Source organism: Zymoseptoria tritici, chromosome 6 (assembly GCF_000219625.1).
Source record: "Zymoseptoria tritici IPO323 chromosome 6, whole genome shotgun sequence".
NCBI classification, from domain to species: Eukaryota; Fungi; Ascomycota; class Dothideomycetes; order Mycosphaerellales; family Mycosphaerellaceae; genus Zymoseptoria; species Zymoseptoria tritici.
This window is the reverse complement of record NC_018213.1, coordinates 2,493,892-2,511,584: the sequence shown is the minus strand read 5'-3', so window position 1 is coordinate 2,511,584 and position 17,693 is coordinate 2,493,892. Positions and strand designations below refer to the sequence as shown.

At 50.9% G+C, this 17,693-nt stretch overlaps 3 protein-coding genes across 3 annotated transcripts; 1 reads left to right on the top strand and 2 right to left on the bottom strand.

Annotated features, from left to right (window-relative positions):
* Window positions 1-158: 158 nt before the first annotated feature.
* On the bottom strand, window positions 159-1,934 carry MYCGRDRAFT_73558 (RNA-dependent ATPase; the record flags this gene model as incomplete). The annotated part of the gene is made up of 2 exons (XM_003851608.1): window positions 159-384; window positions 444-1,934. The coding sequence occupies 2 exons, from the start codon at window positions 1,916-1,918 to the stop codon at window positions 159-161; spliced, it is 1,701 nt and encodes a 566-aa protein (XP_003851656.1).
* A 180-nt stretch (window positions 1,935-2,114) lies between these two features.
* Window positions 2,115-3,519, top strand: MYCGRDRAFT_100619 (uncharacterized protein; the record flags this gene model as incomplete). Its single annotated transcript, XM_003851644.1, has 2 exons — window positions 2,115-2,641; window positions 2,732-3,519. 2 exons carry the CDS (start codon window positions 2,122-2,124, stop codon window positions 3,463-3,465), a joined length of 1,254 nt encoding a protein of 417 aa, XP_003851692.1.
* A 78-nt stretch (window positions 3,520-3,597) lies between these two features.
* Window positions 3,598-4,667, bottom strand: MYCGRDRAFT_14038 (uncharacterized protein; the record flags this gene model as incomplete). The annotated part of the gene is made up of 2 exons (XM_003851607.1): window positions 3,598-4,427; window positions 4,493-4,667. Coding segments are annotated over 2 exons (1,005 nt in total), but the record flags the coding sequence as incomplete, so codon positions are not given.
* Window positions 4,668-17,693: the final 13,026 nt, after the last annotated feature.

The window sequence follows — 17,693 nt, the reverse complement described above, 5'->3', positions numbered from 1 at the left end:
AGGACAATTGAGAAGGAATGAGAGGGGAAAAGTCGCACTGGGATAGAGTAGAGCGTGCTGGACATCGGTCACGAACTCAAGCCATCTTGCCCTTCTGACAGACGCGCACTCATTGTATCTATGTCTCACTCATGCTGTTCATTCTACCTCTACCAAATCTAATCAAAAGTAATCTTCGTCGCCTTCTTCATATCCGCCGGATCCTTGTAAAACGCTCCATAAGCATCGTGAGCCTTTTTCTTCACCGTCGTGCCGAATTTCATCAATTCCTCCGGAACGGGCTGTTCGGCTTTCTTGAGGACGTTGATCAGAGCGCCGGCGAGACCTTTTTCGTTTTGTGTGAAGAAGGTTATTGCTCGGCCGGCTTGGCCTGCGCGGCCGGTTCTGTTGAGATTGTTAGTGAATTGAGGATTTGAGAGGGTGAAAGGGGAGAGGGAACGTACCGGCCGATTCGGTGGACATAGTCTTCCACCGTCAACGGAAATGTGACGTTCAACACGAGCTTCACGGCGGGAATGTCCAGTCCTCTCGCAGCGACGTCTGTAGCGACGAGGAGTGGGACTTCACCCGACTTGAACGCCGCCAAACTCTGCGTACGTTTATCCTGACTCAAATCACCATGGATACCCGCGACTTTAAACCCTCTTCTTCTTATCGTCTCTTCCACCCTCGTCGCTTCTTTCTTATACAGACAGAACACGAGAATGCGATCCGACTTATTCTTCCCGGATTGATATTGTTTCAACACCTCCAGCATACGATTCTGCTTGTCGAATTCATCCATGACTTCCACCTCTTGCACGATGCGCATGTTCGCGCGGAGCTCGCCGCTGGCGTTGTCGCCGATGGTGATGCGGACCGGGTCGCGGAGGAATTCGGAGGCGAGTTCGCGGACTGACGGGGGCCAGGTGGCTGTGAACATGAGGGTTTGACGGTCGGCGGAGGGGGCGGTGGAGAGGATGATTTTGCGGATGTCCTGTTCGAAACCCGTGTCGAGCATGCGGTCGGCTTCGTCGAGGACGAGGTAGTTGACGTGGGAGAGGTCGATGGAGCCCTCTTGGAGGAAGTCGTTGAGTCGGCCGGGGGTGGCGACGATGATGGAGGAGCCTTTGATCATTTGGCGCTGTTCGTCTTTGTTGACGCCGCCATAGATGCAGGTCGCTTTCAAGCCGCGGGGGGTGGTGAGTTTGGTCATTTGTTCTTGGATTTGCAAGGCGAGTTCGCGGGTCGGGGAGACGATGCAGACTTGGATGTGCTTGCCGGATTTGGGGAGGCGGTTGATGCAGGGCACTCCAAAGGCGAATGTTTTCCCGGAACCGGTTTCGGCGACGCCGATGAGGTCGCGGGAGGCGAGGAGGTAGGGCCAGGAAGCGGCTTGGATGGGAGAGGGTTCTTTGAAGTCGGAGAAGTAGGCTTTTTTGGTGGGTTCGTCGAAGGGGAGGGTGTCGAAGGAGATGATGGGGCTGAGGGAGGAGTTTTGGGAGTCTTCGACGCCGATTTGTTTGTCTGCAAAGTAGGCTTCTGCTTCGGATTTGGTCACGCTTTTGGCTGAGGATGTTGTCTTGACGGGAGCGGTGTCCTCTGTCTTTCCCGCCGATGCGCCGCCATTGGCGAGTTTGGCGGCTTTCTTTGCTTCCTTGCGAGCCTTCTTCTCGGCCTTTGCCGCAGCCTCATCGTCTTGACCATTTGATGGTGTTTCTTCTGCGCCAGATTTTGCTTGCTCTTTCTTTGCCCTCTTCAATGCCTTGCGCTCCTCTTTGGACAACGTCTCTGTAGTGTCCTGACCAGCATCCTCGACGGCAATCTTTTCCTTCTTCTCTTTCTTCTCCTTCTTGTCCTTCTTGAGCTTTTGCTTCTTGTTGCTGGTGTCGCTCAGTTCAGCGACGGCTTCCGCCTCCTCGCGCTGTCGTTTGGCCATGATGGAGTGAGTGTTGTAGATGTGTGAGTGTTCTCGGAAGTCAATCCTCGGCAGCTTCTTTTTTCTGGCGTTGGAAGAATTAAAGTGGGTCTGGTTCGAGACCCTGACCAGCGGGGGAACTTTTCTCCAAAAGATTTGAAGAGAGACTCGATCTTCACAATCGCACTGCAAAACCACAACTCTTCACACAGATAGAACACAACATGTCGGAAGCGATTCAAGACCCGGCAATGGCCGTCGATACCAACACCCTCAACGACGAAATCCTCCTCGCCGCAACCAACCACGACAACGAAGCATTGAAAAAGCTTCTCAAGACTGGATCGGCAAGAATTCAAGATCCCGAAACTGGCTTCTCTCCTCTCCACGCAGCGATCGCATCATGTGAAGCCGATACCGACATGAACGAGGAGGCTGGTGTGGAGGGTGAGGGAGACGCAGTACACAGCAATGCTCTCGAAGAGGACGCTGCTCTTGCGACTGTGCAATTGCTGATCGAGAACGGCGCAATCTGGAACGACCTGGACAAGAACGATGAGACTCCGGGATGCATTGCGCACAGACTTGGATTGAAGAAGCTGTACCGAGCGATGGTCACAGCGGGTGTCATGGCGGAATTGCTCTTTAGCAGACTCGACCAGTATGCGCCATTGGCGGACGAGGATGAAGATGAAGAGATGGAGGATGACAATGCAATTGCTGGATTTGAGCCGACTCCAAGCGGTCAGAACGGAGTGGAGCCAGCGACAAATGGACAAAGCAATGGCACAGTCGAGGGCTTCGAGCCCGCACCGAACCAATCCGCTGCACCAGAGCTCATGCAGACCGACGAGAACGGCGAGCAATCCGAAGTCAAGCTCGCCAACCCTAATGTCAACAACGAAGACTACCTCCGCTCGGAGCTGATCTACTCGCCTGGCCGCCTCCTCGACTCCGACAAGAACGCTGTCATGATGGACTGGGAGACGGAGATCATGAAGGCTTCTGCGGATAAGCTGTGCCCGAAGAAGGGTCTGCGGACCATGAACATTGGTCATGGAATGGGGATTGTGGATACCATGTTCCTCGCGAATGAGCCAGAAATGCACTACATCGTTGAGGCACACCCGGCTGTTATGAAGCAAATGCGCGAGACCGGCTGGTACGAGAAGAAGAACGTCAGGGTCTGCGAGGGCAGGTGGCAGGATGTGCTACCGAAGCTGGCTGCTGAGGGTGTTGTATTGGATGCCATGTACTATGACACGTACGCTGAAGACTATTCTGATCTTAAGGAGTTGTTTGAGGAGCATGTCATCGCTCTGCTCGATAGCAAGGGCAAATTTGGCTTCTATAACGGTCTTGGAGCGGATCGTCAGATCTGCTACGATGTCTACACCGAGGTCTCAGAGGAGCATCTGAAAGAAGCCGGCTTCGATGTCGAATGGACGGTCCTTCAAGTGCCCAACCTCAAGGGAGAGGACGATCCAGGCGCTTCGTGGAAGGGCATCCGCCGGTCATACTGGGAGGTGCCAGAATACCGCCTTCCGACCTGCACGTTTATTGGATGAAGCTGATCACCGTCTCGCTCATGGATCATCTGCTCGTCGTCTCATCGTCGCGGCTTGCTTCGGTCTGGCAGGAAGCGACTTCTCTTCCGCTTCTCCGTCGATAGCCCAGTCTGGAATCAGCTCGTTCGTCGGCTGGCTCTCCTGGTCAAGCACTTTCAATGTGGCTTCCGCTCCACAAACGGGCAGCTTCTCCAGTCCCTGATTCTTGACACTCTCCGGCACGAGCGTCAGGTCTAGCAGACCGACCTGCACGAGCACACTCGCCTGATCCCAATACACCCGCTCGTGCACCAGCTTGCCTCCACGCACGCACACGATGCTCACCATTGCTACTATCACTTTTTTGCCCGTCGGAGGCACACCGGGCAATATCCAAGGAACTTCCTGCGTGTGTTGGAATGAAAGGACCATCTCGTCGACTATGCGATCCACTCCGATCGTGCGACTGACAAGCTTGATCGCCAGAGAAGGAGGATTAGGAAGGAAGTAGTCTCTATAGAAGAAGAACAAGTCTTCCCGTCCAGTCCCGCCCGTCATCGTGGATACATAATTCGCAAACACATCTTCGTCCATCGTCGTCATGCTTGACAATGCTGCTTTCGCATCGCCGGACGCAAAGAGACTCCTGAGGTGCGCTTCTCTGACTGGCTCGAGATCCACATCAACCTTGAATGCTTTCCGCAGAGTGCCCAGTGTGCGCGTCCATGCGAGTGATGCGGAGATAGGGTCATACTCATCCACATCGTGCTCCGCGAATCCAGGTTGCGTTCCGGAATACGTGTATGACTGAAAGGCTGGCGCAAAGGGCTGAGTCGCAGCGAGGTGACACAGGACTTTCAAGTGTGGTGGGTACTTTGTCAGGGGATGCGTGAGTTCAGTCGGATAGTAGGCGATCAGGCAGGCAAGGTTGGGTTGTGGAGAGATGTGAAAGGTCAAGCAAGTTGAGGCGGCGGCGCCATATGCTGTCAAACAAGCATTAAGACAGGTCGTTCGATGTTGTATAGGGAGGGGTTGTGTTCGAGCTTACCGACTATGCCGTAGACTTCACCATGTTCCAAGTCATCGGCCAGATGCTGCAGTTGTTTTTCGTAGGCTTTGCCGCCGCCTTGGAAAGGCAGGTAAGTCACTTCGAAACCTTCTTCATGAAATTGTCGCAGGACTGTAGGGTCGAATTCTGCTTCATCGCCTGTTATCCATAATCGGAGAGGGGAGCTATAGGAGCAGTCAGAACACCAGCGAGGGCTTAGGGTTGTGGGAAAATGTTGTATACTTACCTGCTTGTATACCGTGGACTCATGCTGTCAAACGCTCGAATGAGAATGTATGACACAGAGCGATGTGGTTCTCCAGCAATTGCTTCGCGAAATGGCACCAACTCGGGTTTATGGCGAGGTCGTAAAGCTCGCAATGTGGTGAGGATGGAGATTGAGGAGCTCAAGCTTTCTAGTCTCAGAAGCACAGACCCTCTTGGCGAGCACTAACCTCTTCGAGCGCCTCGCCTGAGAGGGTCTGAGGGCCCAGCAGCGTTTTTGGGTGATGCTATGCAGCGCCGCGACATCGAAAATTCAAAACCACTTTTATCGCATAATTAAGGTATGTATAAGAAGCTGCATGTCGATCTAATTGCACTGCTGTAAAAATTATGCTGTAATTCTATTGCTGTCGTGCGTAGTAGGGGTATTAGTTTCTAACTAGTATCGCAGCTGGATTCTTATGCCAAAAGCTTAAAATTACTATGCCTGTGTCTATTGCGCCCCTATATCCGTCGCTAGTACTATGTTATTTGTCCGCTATAGTAAGACGCTGCCGCGCGCGTTCCTCCTTGGCCTTAATCGCTGCCGCCCTGCTCTGCTAATCCGCTAGGTTCTGCTTCGTTAATAGCGGTTAATAAGCTCTTGGTCGTCGGCTGGAGCGACTGCGTGTACTCGACTAAGTTGCTACAGTCTCGATATAGGGATGCTGTCCTATGTTGCGATAAGTCGACGGCGCTGTGCTGCGAGGCGCTGGCCGCGTTATAAACGGGTTGTTAACTTGAGCGGGCCATAGATTCCGGGTCGTCCGCCTAGCATCTCTAGTATTACGTCCGTTATCTAGCCTTATCCCTAGCCTCCCCTCCATACGCTGTCCTGAACGTGATTCTTGTGTCTTATCTATATAGTAGTAGTTAGAGCTTCCTACATAGTATCCTAAGCCTCCGTATCGCGACTAATCGCGGTTGTCGGATGGGCGCCGTGCTAGAAGATCGTATGCGGATTTGAAGTCTTGTTCTTGCGCTATGCGCTCGTCCTGCCGCTGCGCCTGGCGCTCTTCTTCTAAGTAGTTCCGGAAGGCGCGCAACTTTCGCAGACCTTGCTTCGGGTGGCGGTTAACACCACGATAGACTAACTAGTCGTCTAAGGAGAAGCACATAGTGTCTGGCGAATGTTAGTATAGTTCGGATGTTTGCCTGGGCAGCTAAGGCATGCTTACTAGTCTCGCTTAATAGTTGTTAATGTTGGTGTTCGAGAGAAGTCTTAGGGGCTCTTACGGGGTTGTTTTGTATGCTATTCGGTCGCCTGGCTACGCGGCGTAACGTTAGCATCTCGTTAGTGAATTCTGTCAGCTGCTGATTGCTATTCGTACGTAGCTGTCGACTTATCCACGTTGCCGGTCTCATCTGATGAATAGTTATGCTAAAGTGCTATAAGAATAGCAATCGCCTCGCGTGTTCTATAATCTTACGGCGAACTCTATTGTCATATAGCAATGTTTAATAAAAGGGAGCCTTACGTTTGCTAGAGCACTAGTAAATAAGACGGTTCGGGTTATAAAGGCACTAGGGTTGTATTAAAAAGGACTTAACTGTAAGCATGCTTTTGACCTGTAGGGCTATCCTGTCGATAGGTGGAATTAGACAGCGATGTTAGGACTTGCAGTCCACTGCCGTCCGTGTTATGTCTCGTCTCTACTCCTATCTTATGTAGGAGTCGCGATGCGTAAAATCCAATGCTCGCTTAGCAATCGCTCTACCCGTAGGGCCATCCTAACGACGGGCTAAGTTCGATGCTGCTCTGCTAAAGTCGCAGCGCGATGCTAGTAAATGCAATAAAAGTACTGAAATCTAAGTTAAAACATCCGTATGCTCCGTAGTGCCCTCCCATTATCCGTACCTGTCGCTCCGTTTCTTAGCGGTCGCGGTAGCGACCGCCCTGGCTAGACTCGCGGCGCTTCTGCTTTCCTGCCTTAGTAGACGTGTTAGTAAGGTCCTGGGTCGTGTCGTCCTTACCGAGATCCTTTATGCGCGTGTCCTGATCCTAAGGCTTGTATGCTCGACGAGCTGGTGCCTCCGCCGTGCGAGGCTTTACTGCACTTTATAGCGTAACTAAGCAGCTGCTGCGGCTACGGAACCTGTCGAACATCCCTATCGCTCTAGTCCGGGGTTCTAGTTCTGCGCTGGGATCCGGGCTGAAACCTAAGCCCAAGTTTATGTCCGAGAAAACACTACCCTTCTTCTTCTTGCTAGGTGTCTTATCCACCTTCGAACTAACTATCCTACCGTCCTTAAAGGGGGGACGGCTAGACGTCTAGATCCCCTCGAGATCCTTATCTAAGTCCTCCTGTACAAACTCTAGCGAGAGTTGGGAAGTCTTCTTAGAGCGGCGACGACGTCGGCGGCTTACTAGCTAATCGTCTACCTCTATCTCGTCTGCCTAGGGCTGCTAGGTAGTGCTCTGTAAGCGGGTGATGCAGCGCTAATTACGCGCGAAGTCTTTAGGCTCCCTCCTTAGTTCCTCTAGCTCCTCCTCTATCCTACTAGTTATCCTCCGAGGCGTCTTCTTCTTTAGACTCGTAGTCTTTATTCTTAGCCTCGAAATGCCCGATCCTATCGACTAAGCATCTCCAGCATCGGACTTAGATGAGTTCCGGAGCTCTTAATTACGTAGTGTCGACCGATACTCCTCTACTCTGTCCTTTAATGCGCTCTTAATCCGTCTGACGTATGTAGTAGCATCGTCGTTCCGGCTGAAGGTAAAGGGAACGCTTAGTATACCTACTATGCGGTTAGTTACCCGGATAGAGTCGTCTAAGGTAGGATAGGTAACGGAGTTTAGGATACTAGCACTATCGTCGAAGATCTCGCTAATGCGCACTTGCTAGGTAACTCTGTTTAGCAATAATAACGGCTGAGTTTCTTCTCGCTTGCCACCTTTGCTCGTACGCGATACGCGCTTCTTCACCGGGACTATGCTAATGCTACATAAGTAGTGACTGCTATTAAGCAGGCAGTTCGTGCAGGCGCCGCCGAAGAGGAGAGATTTGCCGTCTGGCGCGGGAAACGTAAAGCAGCCGTTAACCAGGCCTTTTGCGTCTAAAGATAGTCTGCATTAGTTGCAGCTACGTTAACCTACCTTATCGTCTGGCTCGCCTATTTCATTTGTACCCTTTATAAAGCTAGCTAGGATAGCGCTAAGCTTCGTAGCGCTTCCCTATAGGTTAACGTTTATGTCGCTGCGTAGACGGTCCTCAATTTCCTGCGGGCTAATGAGCCTCGCCTAGCTTGCTAAAGAATCCAGGATAGACTCTAGTTCGCTATAAGGGCGACTATTTGCATAAGTCGACGGAATGAACTCTCTGCATTTTTGTACCGCCGCTCTATCCTCCTATAACAGAGCCTAGTAAAGCTTTCTAATAAACTCCGCGATACTCTCCTTCGTGTGCTCGACTCGCTTATAGCCGAACTAATGCTTCTACAGCTACCTTATAACGGCCTCGTACTCCTACTAGTCTGTTCTAGATAGCGCATTGCCCTAGCTTGCTAGGCGCTCGAGACCGTCGCGGATAATCTTCGCGCGTTTTCCTAGAGTCTCGGACATTTCGGTAGTGCTGTAGTCTCGTTAGTCTTTAGATTATAAATCGCGGTGAATGTTAGGAAGTTATGAGCTTACAATGGCTGCTTCTGATGAGGCAGCGTAGTCACGAATGGTGGCCTGCTCGACGCAAGCGGACGATAGCGGATGGTGTAGCGGATAGTGTGATGGATAGTGTGATGGATAGTGTGGTGGATGATGTGGTAGATGATGTAAGGAAGGCAGAAGGGGAAGGAGGTTAATGAAGGATGGAGAAAGAAGATTAAGAAACGAGGTCAGTAGGGCTGTAGATATACGCAGGTTGCCCTCTGTGCAGCTAGCACAATCACCGCTTTCGAGTCGGCTAGTTAGTACGTCAGCTGGCTCGTGAATTTACCACGCGGCCCCTCCTGCGCGTATAACAGCGCGTGATAGGTTTGCTGTCGCGCCTTGCACGTGGGTGTTTAGGGAGCACGATATCACTTATCGTCGCGGTTAGGTTATATAGTTTACCAGGCTTACTTTAGCAGTGAGATCTTAGCCGTAAAGTCGGTTATATAGCTTATTAGCCTCGCTCCGGTAGTGAGGACTTAGTAGTAACTTTGGCTATTCTAGTAGTACTAGGAATTATGAGGTGTGCGGTATAGCCGGATCTAAGATTCATTCCGGTCTACGGTTCAGACCTCGTCTTATGGCTCCTCTCATGTTTACGAGCCTCGAGGCTATGTTAGACTCCTTAGTCCGTGTATATGTACTAGGCCCGCCTACTTTAGCGTGGGTATGATGCGAGTCCTGGACTCCGGCGTTATAGTAGCTCGGATAATGAGTATAATACGGATGAAGAAGCTGCGCTCCTGTTTATGACACTACTAGGTTTACGCAACACCTGAGTAATATAAGGCGATAGCTAATAGGGATACTAAGGTTTAATTCGAAGAATGTATCTGGCAACTTGCTGTCGACCTGTAGGGCTATCCTAACGACAGGTGCGAACGGACCTTTAATAACGGGCTTGTGGTCTATTGCTGATTAGTATGTCGTGTTGGAGCGACTGCCGTTTGTAAAATCCAAGGCGCAATGCGCTAAACAAATGCTGAGAAGCGGTCGCTAGTCCTGTAGGGCTATCCTAACGATAGGACGGCAGCATAGCAGCTACGCAGGTAATAAAGCAAAACGCGAATCCAAAATAGCAGTGTAGGCGCTATAAATTAAGCAAGCTCTAGTGTCTTAGTGTAGCTATCTAACTACCGCTTACGGCGGCGATTACTCTTGTCTACTTTGTTGCTCCTGCTGGGCCTTATAGTGCCCGTAGGCACGGACTCTATAGTAACGTCTCGGTCCCCTCCGGCGTCGACCATCTCCTCGTCTGAAATTTGTCGCGGCTTGTAGACCCTCCGCCTAGGCGGCTGCGAGGCGCGAGGCTAGGAAGGCTAGGTTACTATGCGACTCTTATTGCGACTGCTTAGCAAGCTGCTAAAGATGTTGCTTATTATTAAAGCTTGCTTCTTCGCTAGCGTAGTCTCCGGCTCGGGGCTGCTAAACAGGTCGGTGAGTGCTGGTTTCTTCCTTCCGGATTTCTAGGCTGAAGGGACGACTAGATCGTCTTCATCTTTGACGTCTATTTCTCCGAAGCTGCCGGGCAAATTCTTTCGATCCGAGCGGCGCCTAGAACGGTCCTCGTCGACAGGAACCCTCCTGCCTTGAGTTAGTCGCTCTAATCTCGTGCTCCTATACTGCTTGCGCTCTCGGACCTTAGCCTTCGGCATGCTGAACACTAGCATAGAGTCTTTAGATCCGGATAAGGACACCTGTCTCTCCTCGGCCGCGGCTATCTTAGTTTGGTCTCGAGCTATGGCGGCATTCCTGATAGCAGTCCGACATGCTTCTGCAGTCTTAGCCGCTGCACTTTCCATCCGACCGACGTAAGCCTCCGCAGTATCGTACTAGCTAAAGACGAATGGAATGTTAAGTGTACCTACTATGCAGTCTTCTCGTAGGATAGAGTCGTTCGAAGTAGGATAGCTAACGGCATCTGGGACACTATCTCCGTCGAAGATGTCTGTAATGTTAACTTCGGCCAGGACGCGTCTAAGTAATGCTAATAGCGGATCGTTGCGCTGTCTAGTCGACGTATTGGCCGTGTTTTTAGATGCTAGCCTGTCGTAAACTCGCGATAACTTCCTTCTGCTAATGCTACATCCCTTCTTATTGCCGTCTAGCAGGCAGTTGGTATACGCGCCCGACTAGAGCTTAGACAAACTATCCGGCGCCGGGAATGTGTAGCAGCCTTTAACGAAGCCTTTCTGGTTATCGTATGGACTGCATTAGTCGCAGCCGCGTTAACTATCCTTCTCCTCCGGCTCGCCTATGCGCTCGGCACCCACTATAAAGCTGGCTAGGATCGTAGAAAGCGAAGTGGTGCTTACATATAGGTAGAAATCGTTGCGGCCGCGCATACGCGTAGCGATCTTGTCCCGGGGAATAAGCTTCGCCTAGTCGGCTCGGCTGTCGAGGAGAAGCATAAGTTCGGTGTGCGGTCTGCTAGAGGCGTGTAACCTGGGTATGAATCTCTTAAGTGGATCTAGTATGGCACTATCCTCCTATGTGAGGACGCTATAAAGCTTGACGATGAACGCTATTACCTCGAGCTCTGATATCCGTATTTTTGGCTGGCTGAACTAGTTCGCCTATATCTAGATGTATGCCGCGTTGTACTGGTCTTAATTGGTGCCTAGTGGGGCTTCGCCAAAGTCGGCTGGTCGCTAGAGACCCGAGAGGTTTCTACTGCTCGTAGGAGTGCTTATAGTAAGCTAGTATTCGAGTTCGCGTGCGTTCGCGAAGGTGGGTAATAGAAGAGATAGTTGATTAGTAGATAAAGTGGACAAGAGAGTAGATAAGGAAGTGGATGATAAAGTGGAGTCGAGATGTTGTTAGTGGATAGAAGAGTTCCGAGTAATAATGTCGATAGGGCGGTAGATATACTAGGAGGCACCTGTGTAGTTAACACAATTAATGCCCGTGAATTTCGGTGAATCAGCTAACGATAGCAGGCGTATAACAGCGCCCTGCTACGCCCGGTTTGCTCCCGTGTAGTACGTAGCGACTGGCGAAGTGACTGACATCACTCTACCTCGCCTTGTTGTAAAAGCTCTAATTCGTATCCGTCTATTGGATCCTAGGATAACATAATAAGTCTAGGTGTTAGGTCGGTCGCTACCGCTCGTTGTAAGTAAGGGTCCGTCCTTGGGTCCGGAAGCTCTATGCTAACAGACAATAAGGGCTAGTCGGCCTATACAATCTGTTGTCCTTTAACTACTACGTTCTTATTAAAGCGTTCTAGACGGCTGACATTCTTAACTAGAGTTACTAGGTTCTTAATACCTATAGTATACAGGTCTATAGCGTAAAACTGGGCTACTACGTTAGGATCCGGATCGACTTCTTTGGTCTTTAACGTCTCGTCCTAGTATGCCGCTGCGACAGCATGCACCTCTTTAACTGATTTTGGGGACGTGTGCTTTGTGTTTGTGGACTCCCCGAAGCCAGCCTCTATAACCTCTCGCAGATAGCTAGTATGCGTTACTAAGAGGGTTGCCTCTTCCAGTTAATTCTCGACGTCGAATGTCCTATTGCGGCGGCTGCTGATAAGAGTCTTTAGGTATTAATTAAGGAACTCGTTTGCCCGGTTAATCTCGAACTAACTGTCCTCGGCACCCGCTATGTTTACGAACCCGTTTGCCAGCATCGCTCTTTGCAGCACCGGATCTGACGCCTTAGAATCGGTTAGCCATTTCATCTACAGCATAATGAAAGCGTAATTCTTGTGGCTGCGTGCATGGAAGATCAGGATACAGCGGTTAACGACTCGACGCAGCAGGCTAATGTCCGCATATTTAACAGCCCGGCTGAGCATATGATACGAAATGATGGACATATCTTCCGCTCCATTATCTCCCGGTGTACCAGGAGTGACGATTTAGCCCGGCAGCCCTCTCTGCCGTTAAAATTGTTCTCGATTGCCTGTATTAGATATATCTTGAGGTGGAAGAGCCTAGGCAATAGTAGTACCTATTGCATGCGGTTAAAATCGTCCTTATTCTCCTAGGACTCCTTTAGCCACGTCCGCATGTTACTTACGGAGAGCTGATCGCCGTACATTAGTAGAATATACCTAGAGGGGTTATACGCACTGCCCGTAAAGTCCTCGACCAGCCGTCAAACACGCAGAACGTCGTCCTTAGCACGTTCTCCGTCCGTAGGTAGTCGATTGCGAGTACTAGGGGGCTAGTCTCGACTAGTAGGAGGCGGATTCCGTAGCGTAGGGAGGCGGTTCTGCGAGGTGGGCGGCTGGTATTGTAAGCTAGGAGGCTGACTCTGTAAGGTAGGCGGCTGGTACTATAAGCTAGGAGGCTGACTCTGCGAGGTGGGCGGCTAATATTGCGAGCTAGGAGGGCAGCTTTGCGAGGTAGGCGGCTAGTATTGTAAGCTAGGAGGGCAGCTTTGCGAGGTAGGCGGCTGATATTGTGAGCTAGGAGGGCAGCTTTGCGAGGTAGGCGGCTGATGTTGCGAGGAGGGGGGCTGAATTTGTGTGCCGGGACGATAGTTATTAGCTGTAGGCGACTAATTTAGAGGAGCGGGCACTTAGGTCTGCCTAGTAGAGGGCTGGGTCTAAGTAGTAGGAGGGCGTTCGTAGCAGTCGAAATTACTAGGGCGGCAGATCTAGTCCGCGTTCTGTCCTTTAACAGCCTGTTCGTACAATTCCCTAAGCTTAAGTTGCTCCTCTAGTATATTCTCTATAACGTTATAAGTGCCTTCGGTCGTGCCCTCTTGTTCGTAGATTAGATTTATAGTAGTACTAATAGTTTTCTGCTTTACTATGCGATTAAAAGCCGGGAATTGAGGGAAGCCCTTTACTTTAGTCTAGTCGATGCTGTTAGGGTTAGCTTCGCTACCGGTAGCGGTATCTCTACTAATACTAGGGTCCTGGCTAACATTCTTCTTCTTCTTCGGTTTCTTTTTTAAAACAGAATCGTCAGATTCGACACCGAATGCCTGTGCAACGTCGGCTAGATACACCCTTGCTATAGCGCTTGCGATTAAGTAGAGTAAGATCGCCTTCTGCTAAGCGTCGTGCCGGTTGCCCGGGCTATCTAGGATGTCTTGTAGCTAAAGCGGCCTGTCCTCTCGGAATAGTTCTTTCTTTAGGCCTAAGCGTAGCACCTCGATGCTCTTGAACCATTTTGCGGTAGTGACATGTTTTAGGACGTCCCGCCTGCCGAAGCTATGCTAGCCGACGCGGGCAAAGTAGTCCAGGTTGTCGAATATACTATAGGTAAGGTTAGACCGGCCGAATGCCTTAATGCGACCAGCAGCTAGGTCGTGGAGCATCCGGTTGCAATAGTATATACTCTTCGGGTATCCGCATATACCTAGTCTAGCTAGGACCGCAAGAACGCGACGTTTGACACCTTGACTCTGTAGGTACACTCCTAACTGCATAGCGAACTAGTTCCCGGATCGAGGATGTCTTATGCGTAGAAGCATACTGGAAATAAGACTAATGCGGCGGAGCATTGGCTTAGAGAGATCCTAAGTTGCCGGCAAGCCTAAGAGCTCCTTCACGAGAGCCTGAATAGATAGGACGTACTAACCTATAGCTGCTACCGCGTCTCTATAATCCAGTTCTTCTGCGGGCAGTTTTCTGTCCTAAGACCCGAATTCCTATATAGACTTAGCAACAGAACCTATACGTGCTAATATTGCTTACCTTCCGTCCCTTTAGATCCTCGAGCTCTTTCGCCAGACTCGCAGCACTCAGCTACTTACTATTAGATATATGTGGTGCGATGCACTCTACTACTTTATCCTCCTGCAGAATCCGTGCCAACTTTGCCGCCCTAGTAGCCGCCCGCTCGCCCTAGTTAGGTATGTTCTATTCTTTCTTAGTTGTTACATAAAGCGTTAGGAAGTCCTCGAACGACAGGTGCTGCCCGCGAATGGTCTATAGTATAAAGTCTACTTTCTCGCGAGCGGACTTCGAGTCGCTATGCTGGTTGTTCCCTCTCTTCCTCCTAGTCGGCTTGGGTTTCGTCTGCTAGCTGGCTTTAGTCGTGGGTGGCGGCGAGCCCTCGGGCGAATTAGATGGCGACTAGGGGGCAGGTGGACGAGGACTACGTATACGGCGAGAACTGGAAGCTGACTGTTGTTGATCCATATTGTAAGATATTAATATTAACTTAGCTTGAGATGAGGTCGACGACAGTGTTAACTGAGGTGATGTTGACTGAGAGCCTAGTAGCTAAAAATACACTCATGACTCAGCATTCTTGGCAAAACAAACCACCTAGCGCCGACTACCTCTTCTCTCCATTTAGCTTATCTACATAACTATTGATCTACCCGAGTCGATGCCGCTAATAAACCCCGTTTACGACCCGCTTCCTGCCTCGAGATGTTTCCGCAGTTATAGGCGACTAGGCTGCTTCGGAGGATGCTGGAGAAATAGGAGTAGGCGTACGAGAGCCTCGACGATTAGGATCCAATTCTGTGCCGAATCTGCACACCGGCGAGGCTCGGGCGATAACAGGACTAGAAGCCGCGCTCTTGCCCTTCCGAGAGCCTACCGCCGTAGGGCTGGGAACTGCTGTAGGAGGTAGAGGCTGGGCGCTAGCAGACAGGCCGGGAGCAGGCAGAGGAGGAGCTTTCGCCTTCCCTCAGCGGCGCTTGGAACTAGTAACAACTAAGGAGGTAGGCAATACCGGGGAGGGTGTACGAGCAAGGACCGAACGAGCACTGCTAGTAGTAAAGGCGACAATACGAGGGTCCGGAGCACTAGTAGACCTTACTTCCTAAGAGGCTGCGAAACAATCCCGTTCTCGACTGGAAGAGGCCTCTTCTCGTCGGAGCTGCTGGCGCTAGCGCTCCTCCTAGCGCTCCCTCTCCCGACCCTCGCGCTTAGTCGCAAGCTCCTGTAGCCGCTAGGCTTTAATGGACTCCGCGACCTTGCGTAGGGTCGACAACTGCGGTGCTAGCATGTCGTATAACTTAGAAGAGACTATGAAGTCGATACCTACATAGAGTCCCTAGATCCGGCTATAGCTGAAATCGGGTAGCGCGTCCTCTATACTATACGCTTTGGCGAGGTAGTTAACCATATACGAAGGCAGTAGAGACCCAGGAACTCCCGGAAAGACGGCGTTGCTGTAGTATAACCGAGCGGCTCCGGACTCCCATTTAATTAGACTATCGCGGATCGACTTAAGGTATGGCTGGGTAATGCTTGCCGCCGTACGAGTACCTAGATCAGTCGCCTATTCGAGTATATAATCCGAAGGTAGAGCGGACGCCGGCGAGCAGATATCGTAACAGATACGTCCTACTACCGGCCTAGGTACTTCGGAAAACAACTCAAGTGCCGCAACGCGGCGACAAGACGGTAGAAAGGACGTGCTGCTCGGCGGACAAGCGTTAACAAACTTCTAGACACATCTATCTATCTTGTCGCGCTTCTGCTAATTCGTTAGTTTACCCTTCTTTTTCTTCGACTAGCTAACCTAAAGAGGCTTATCGATATCTAAACCAGCGTCTGACAGGCAATCCATGTTAGCGTCAGAGCTCGTGGGCGTTGCGGTATCGTCGTCTACTTAGCTCTGCCATCTCGTAGGGACCTGAGAGTCCGGCGGCCTTTACACAACCCGATTACCGAGCATCTATAGATTATGTAGGAACGTAAACGAACTAGCTCCCTATTTTCGACTGTCTCGGACTGCGCGGCCAGCACGCTAGATAATAGTACGTATAGTGCCGTTCATAGCTAGTCGGTACTGTACAATGCGTTTAATGTTAGGTAAGTTAACCCCCAGGCCAAGCGCCTTAGTAGCTAGAAGGATGCGGATGCGGGAGTCGGGCTTCTGGAACTCTCGGATAACATTTGCCTGAGTCCTCCTTACAGTCCTGCCGTAGTAAGTCCTTACGAGCTGGTGTACTTCGTCCGAACTTAGCTAACTAGGATACCTTACTTAGATATAGGCCCGGAGACTAGCAGTAGCGGCATAGATGCCGGCACGGCTGTTAATAAAGACGACTGTCTTCTCTACGCTCTAAGGTCTGGCAACGCCGTCCGGGCCGACTAGGTCTGCGAGCAGATACCGAAGCGCCCGCTAGTTCGTTAGCATCCCGTCCGGAATAGCATAACACTGTATCGATATCTCCGGCCGATCGATTAGATCGCGAATAAGCTAAGTGTCCGGGTCGAACCCGGCCGCCTCCTAACATTTGAGCAGAGTGGACGTGTTAAGCGTCGCAGAGCAGCCGTAAAACTTTACCCGCTCGTGAAGTATAGTCCGGAGGTTCTTTAGCTAGGTATACTATTTCCGGAATCCTCCTTCCTTAATGCCCTACTAGTAGACGAGATAAAACTTATCGTAGACGAGTATTCCTAGCCTTTTCCGCACGTCGGTCCTTGTTATAAGCTTCCGGAACTAGGACTACATAGCTATCTCTGGAGACAACATTAAGTAGGTGCACCTGCTAGAATATAGGAGTTTCTAGTCGTCCGCTGTAGCACTAGCCTTCGTATTATGTGTTAGTGCAACTAGCTTGCCTCCTATGCCTTCGATCCTTTTAAACTGTTCCCTGCTAATCTGGTTTAAGGGCAAGATCAGGATCGACATCTTGTTGCGGATAATAGGCTATACCTAGAAGACGAGGCTTTTGCCTGCGGACGTAGCAGCGATCTAGATAAGATCTCGGTTGTTAAACAGCAGCTGGTAGAGTGCCCGGACCTGCGGTAGGCGAGCGTGGTAGGGAAGGAGGAGTCGCACTGCCTGCTGAACTAAATGCATCTGCTAAGCGGTAGTTATAGGTAGCCCGCTGTCGATAGGGATAGGCTCGTCGATCGCCTGGTTAATTGCATTGCGTACCTAAAGAAACGCCCGCCGGCGCGATAGCATAAACAGACTGCTAACTATGTCTTTAGGTATCTCGAGGGTTAGCTTGCCGTTAGCGCCTACCGGACCGAGCTAGGTAGAACGCACAGCTTCCGGGTTAGTGTTTTGCCGCTATACATTATGTAGCGCCTAAAGTACGACCTTCTCTATGCCTGCGTTATTAACCTCTACTAGCGTACGTAACAGAGCAGCGGTTATCTTAGCTACCTATTCGCGTCGCCTGGCGAAATAGATCCTTATATCCCCTCTACCTAGGACCTTCTATATAGACAAATCTTCCTCGGACGCCTTAACAGATGCTTGCAGACCACCCTAAAGCCCTCCTGCATCGTCGAAGTTACTAGGTACGTCCGAAAGCCTGCTGTTACTACCGTCGTCGTTGCCCGGGCACCTATCGAACTAGTCGAGTAGGGCAGCTATACGCTCGATATCTGTACTAGGAGACTACTCTTGC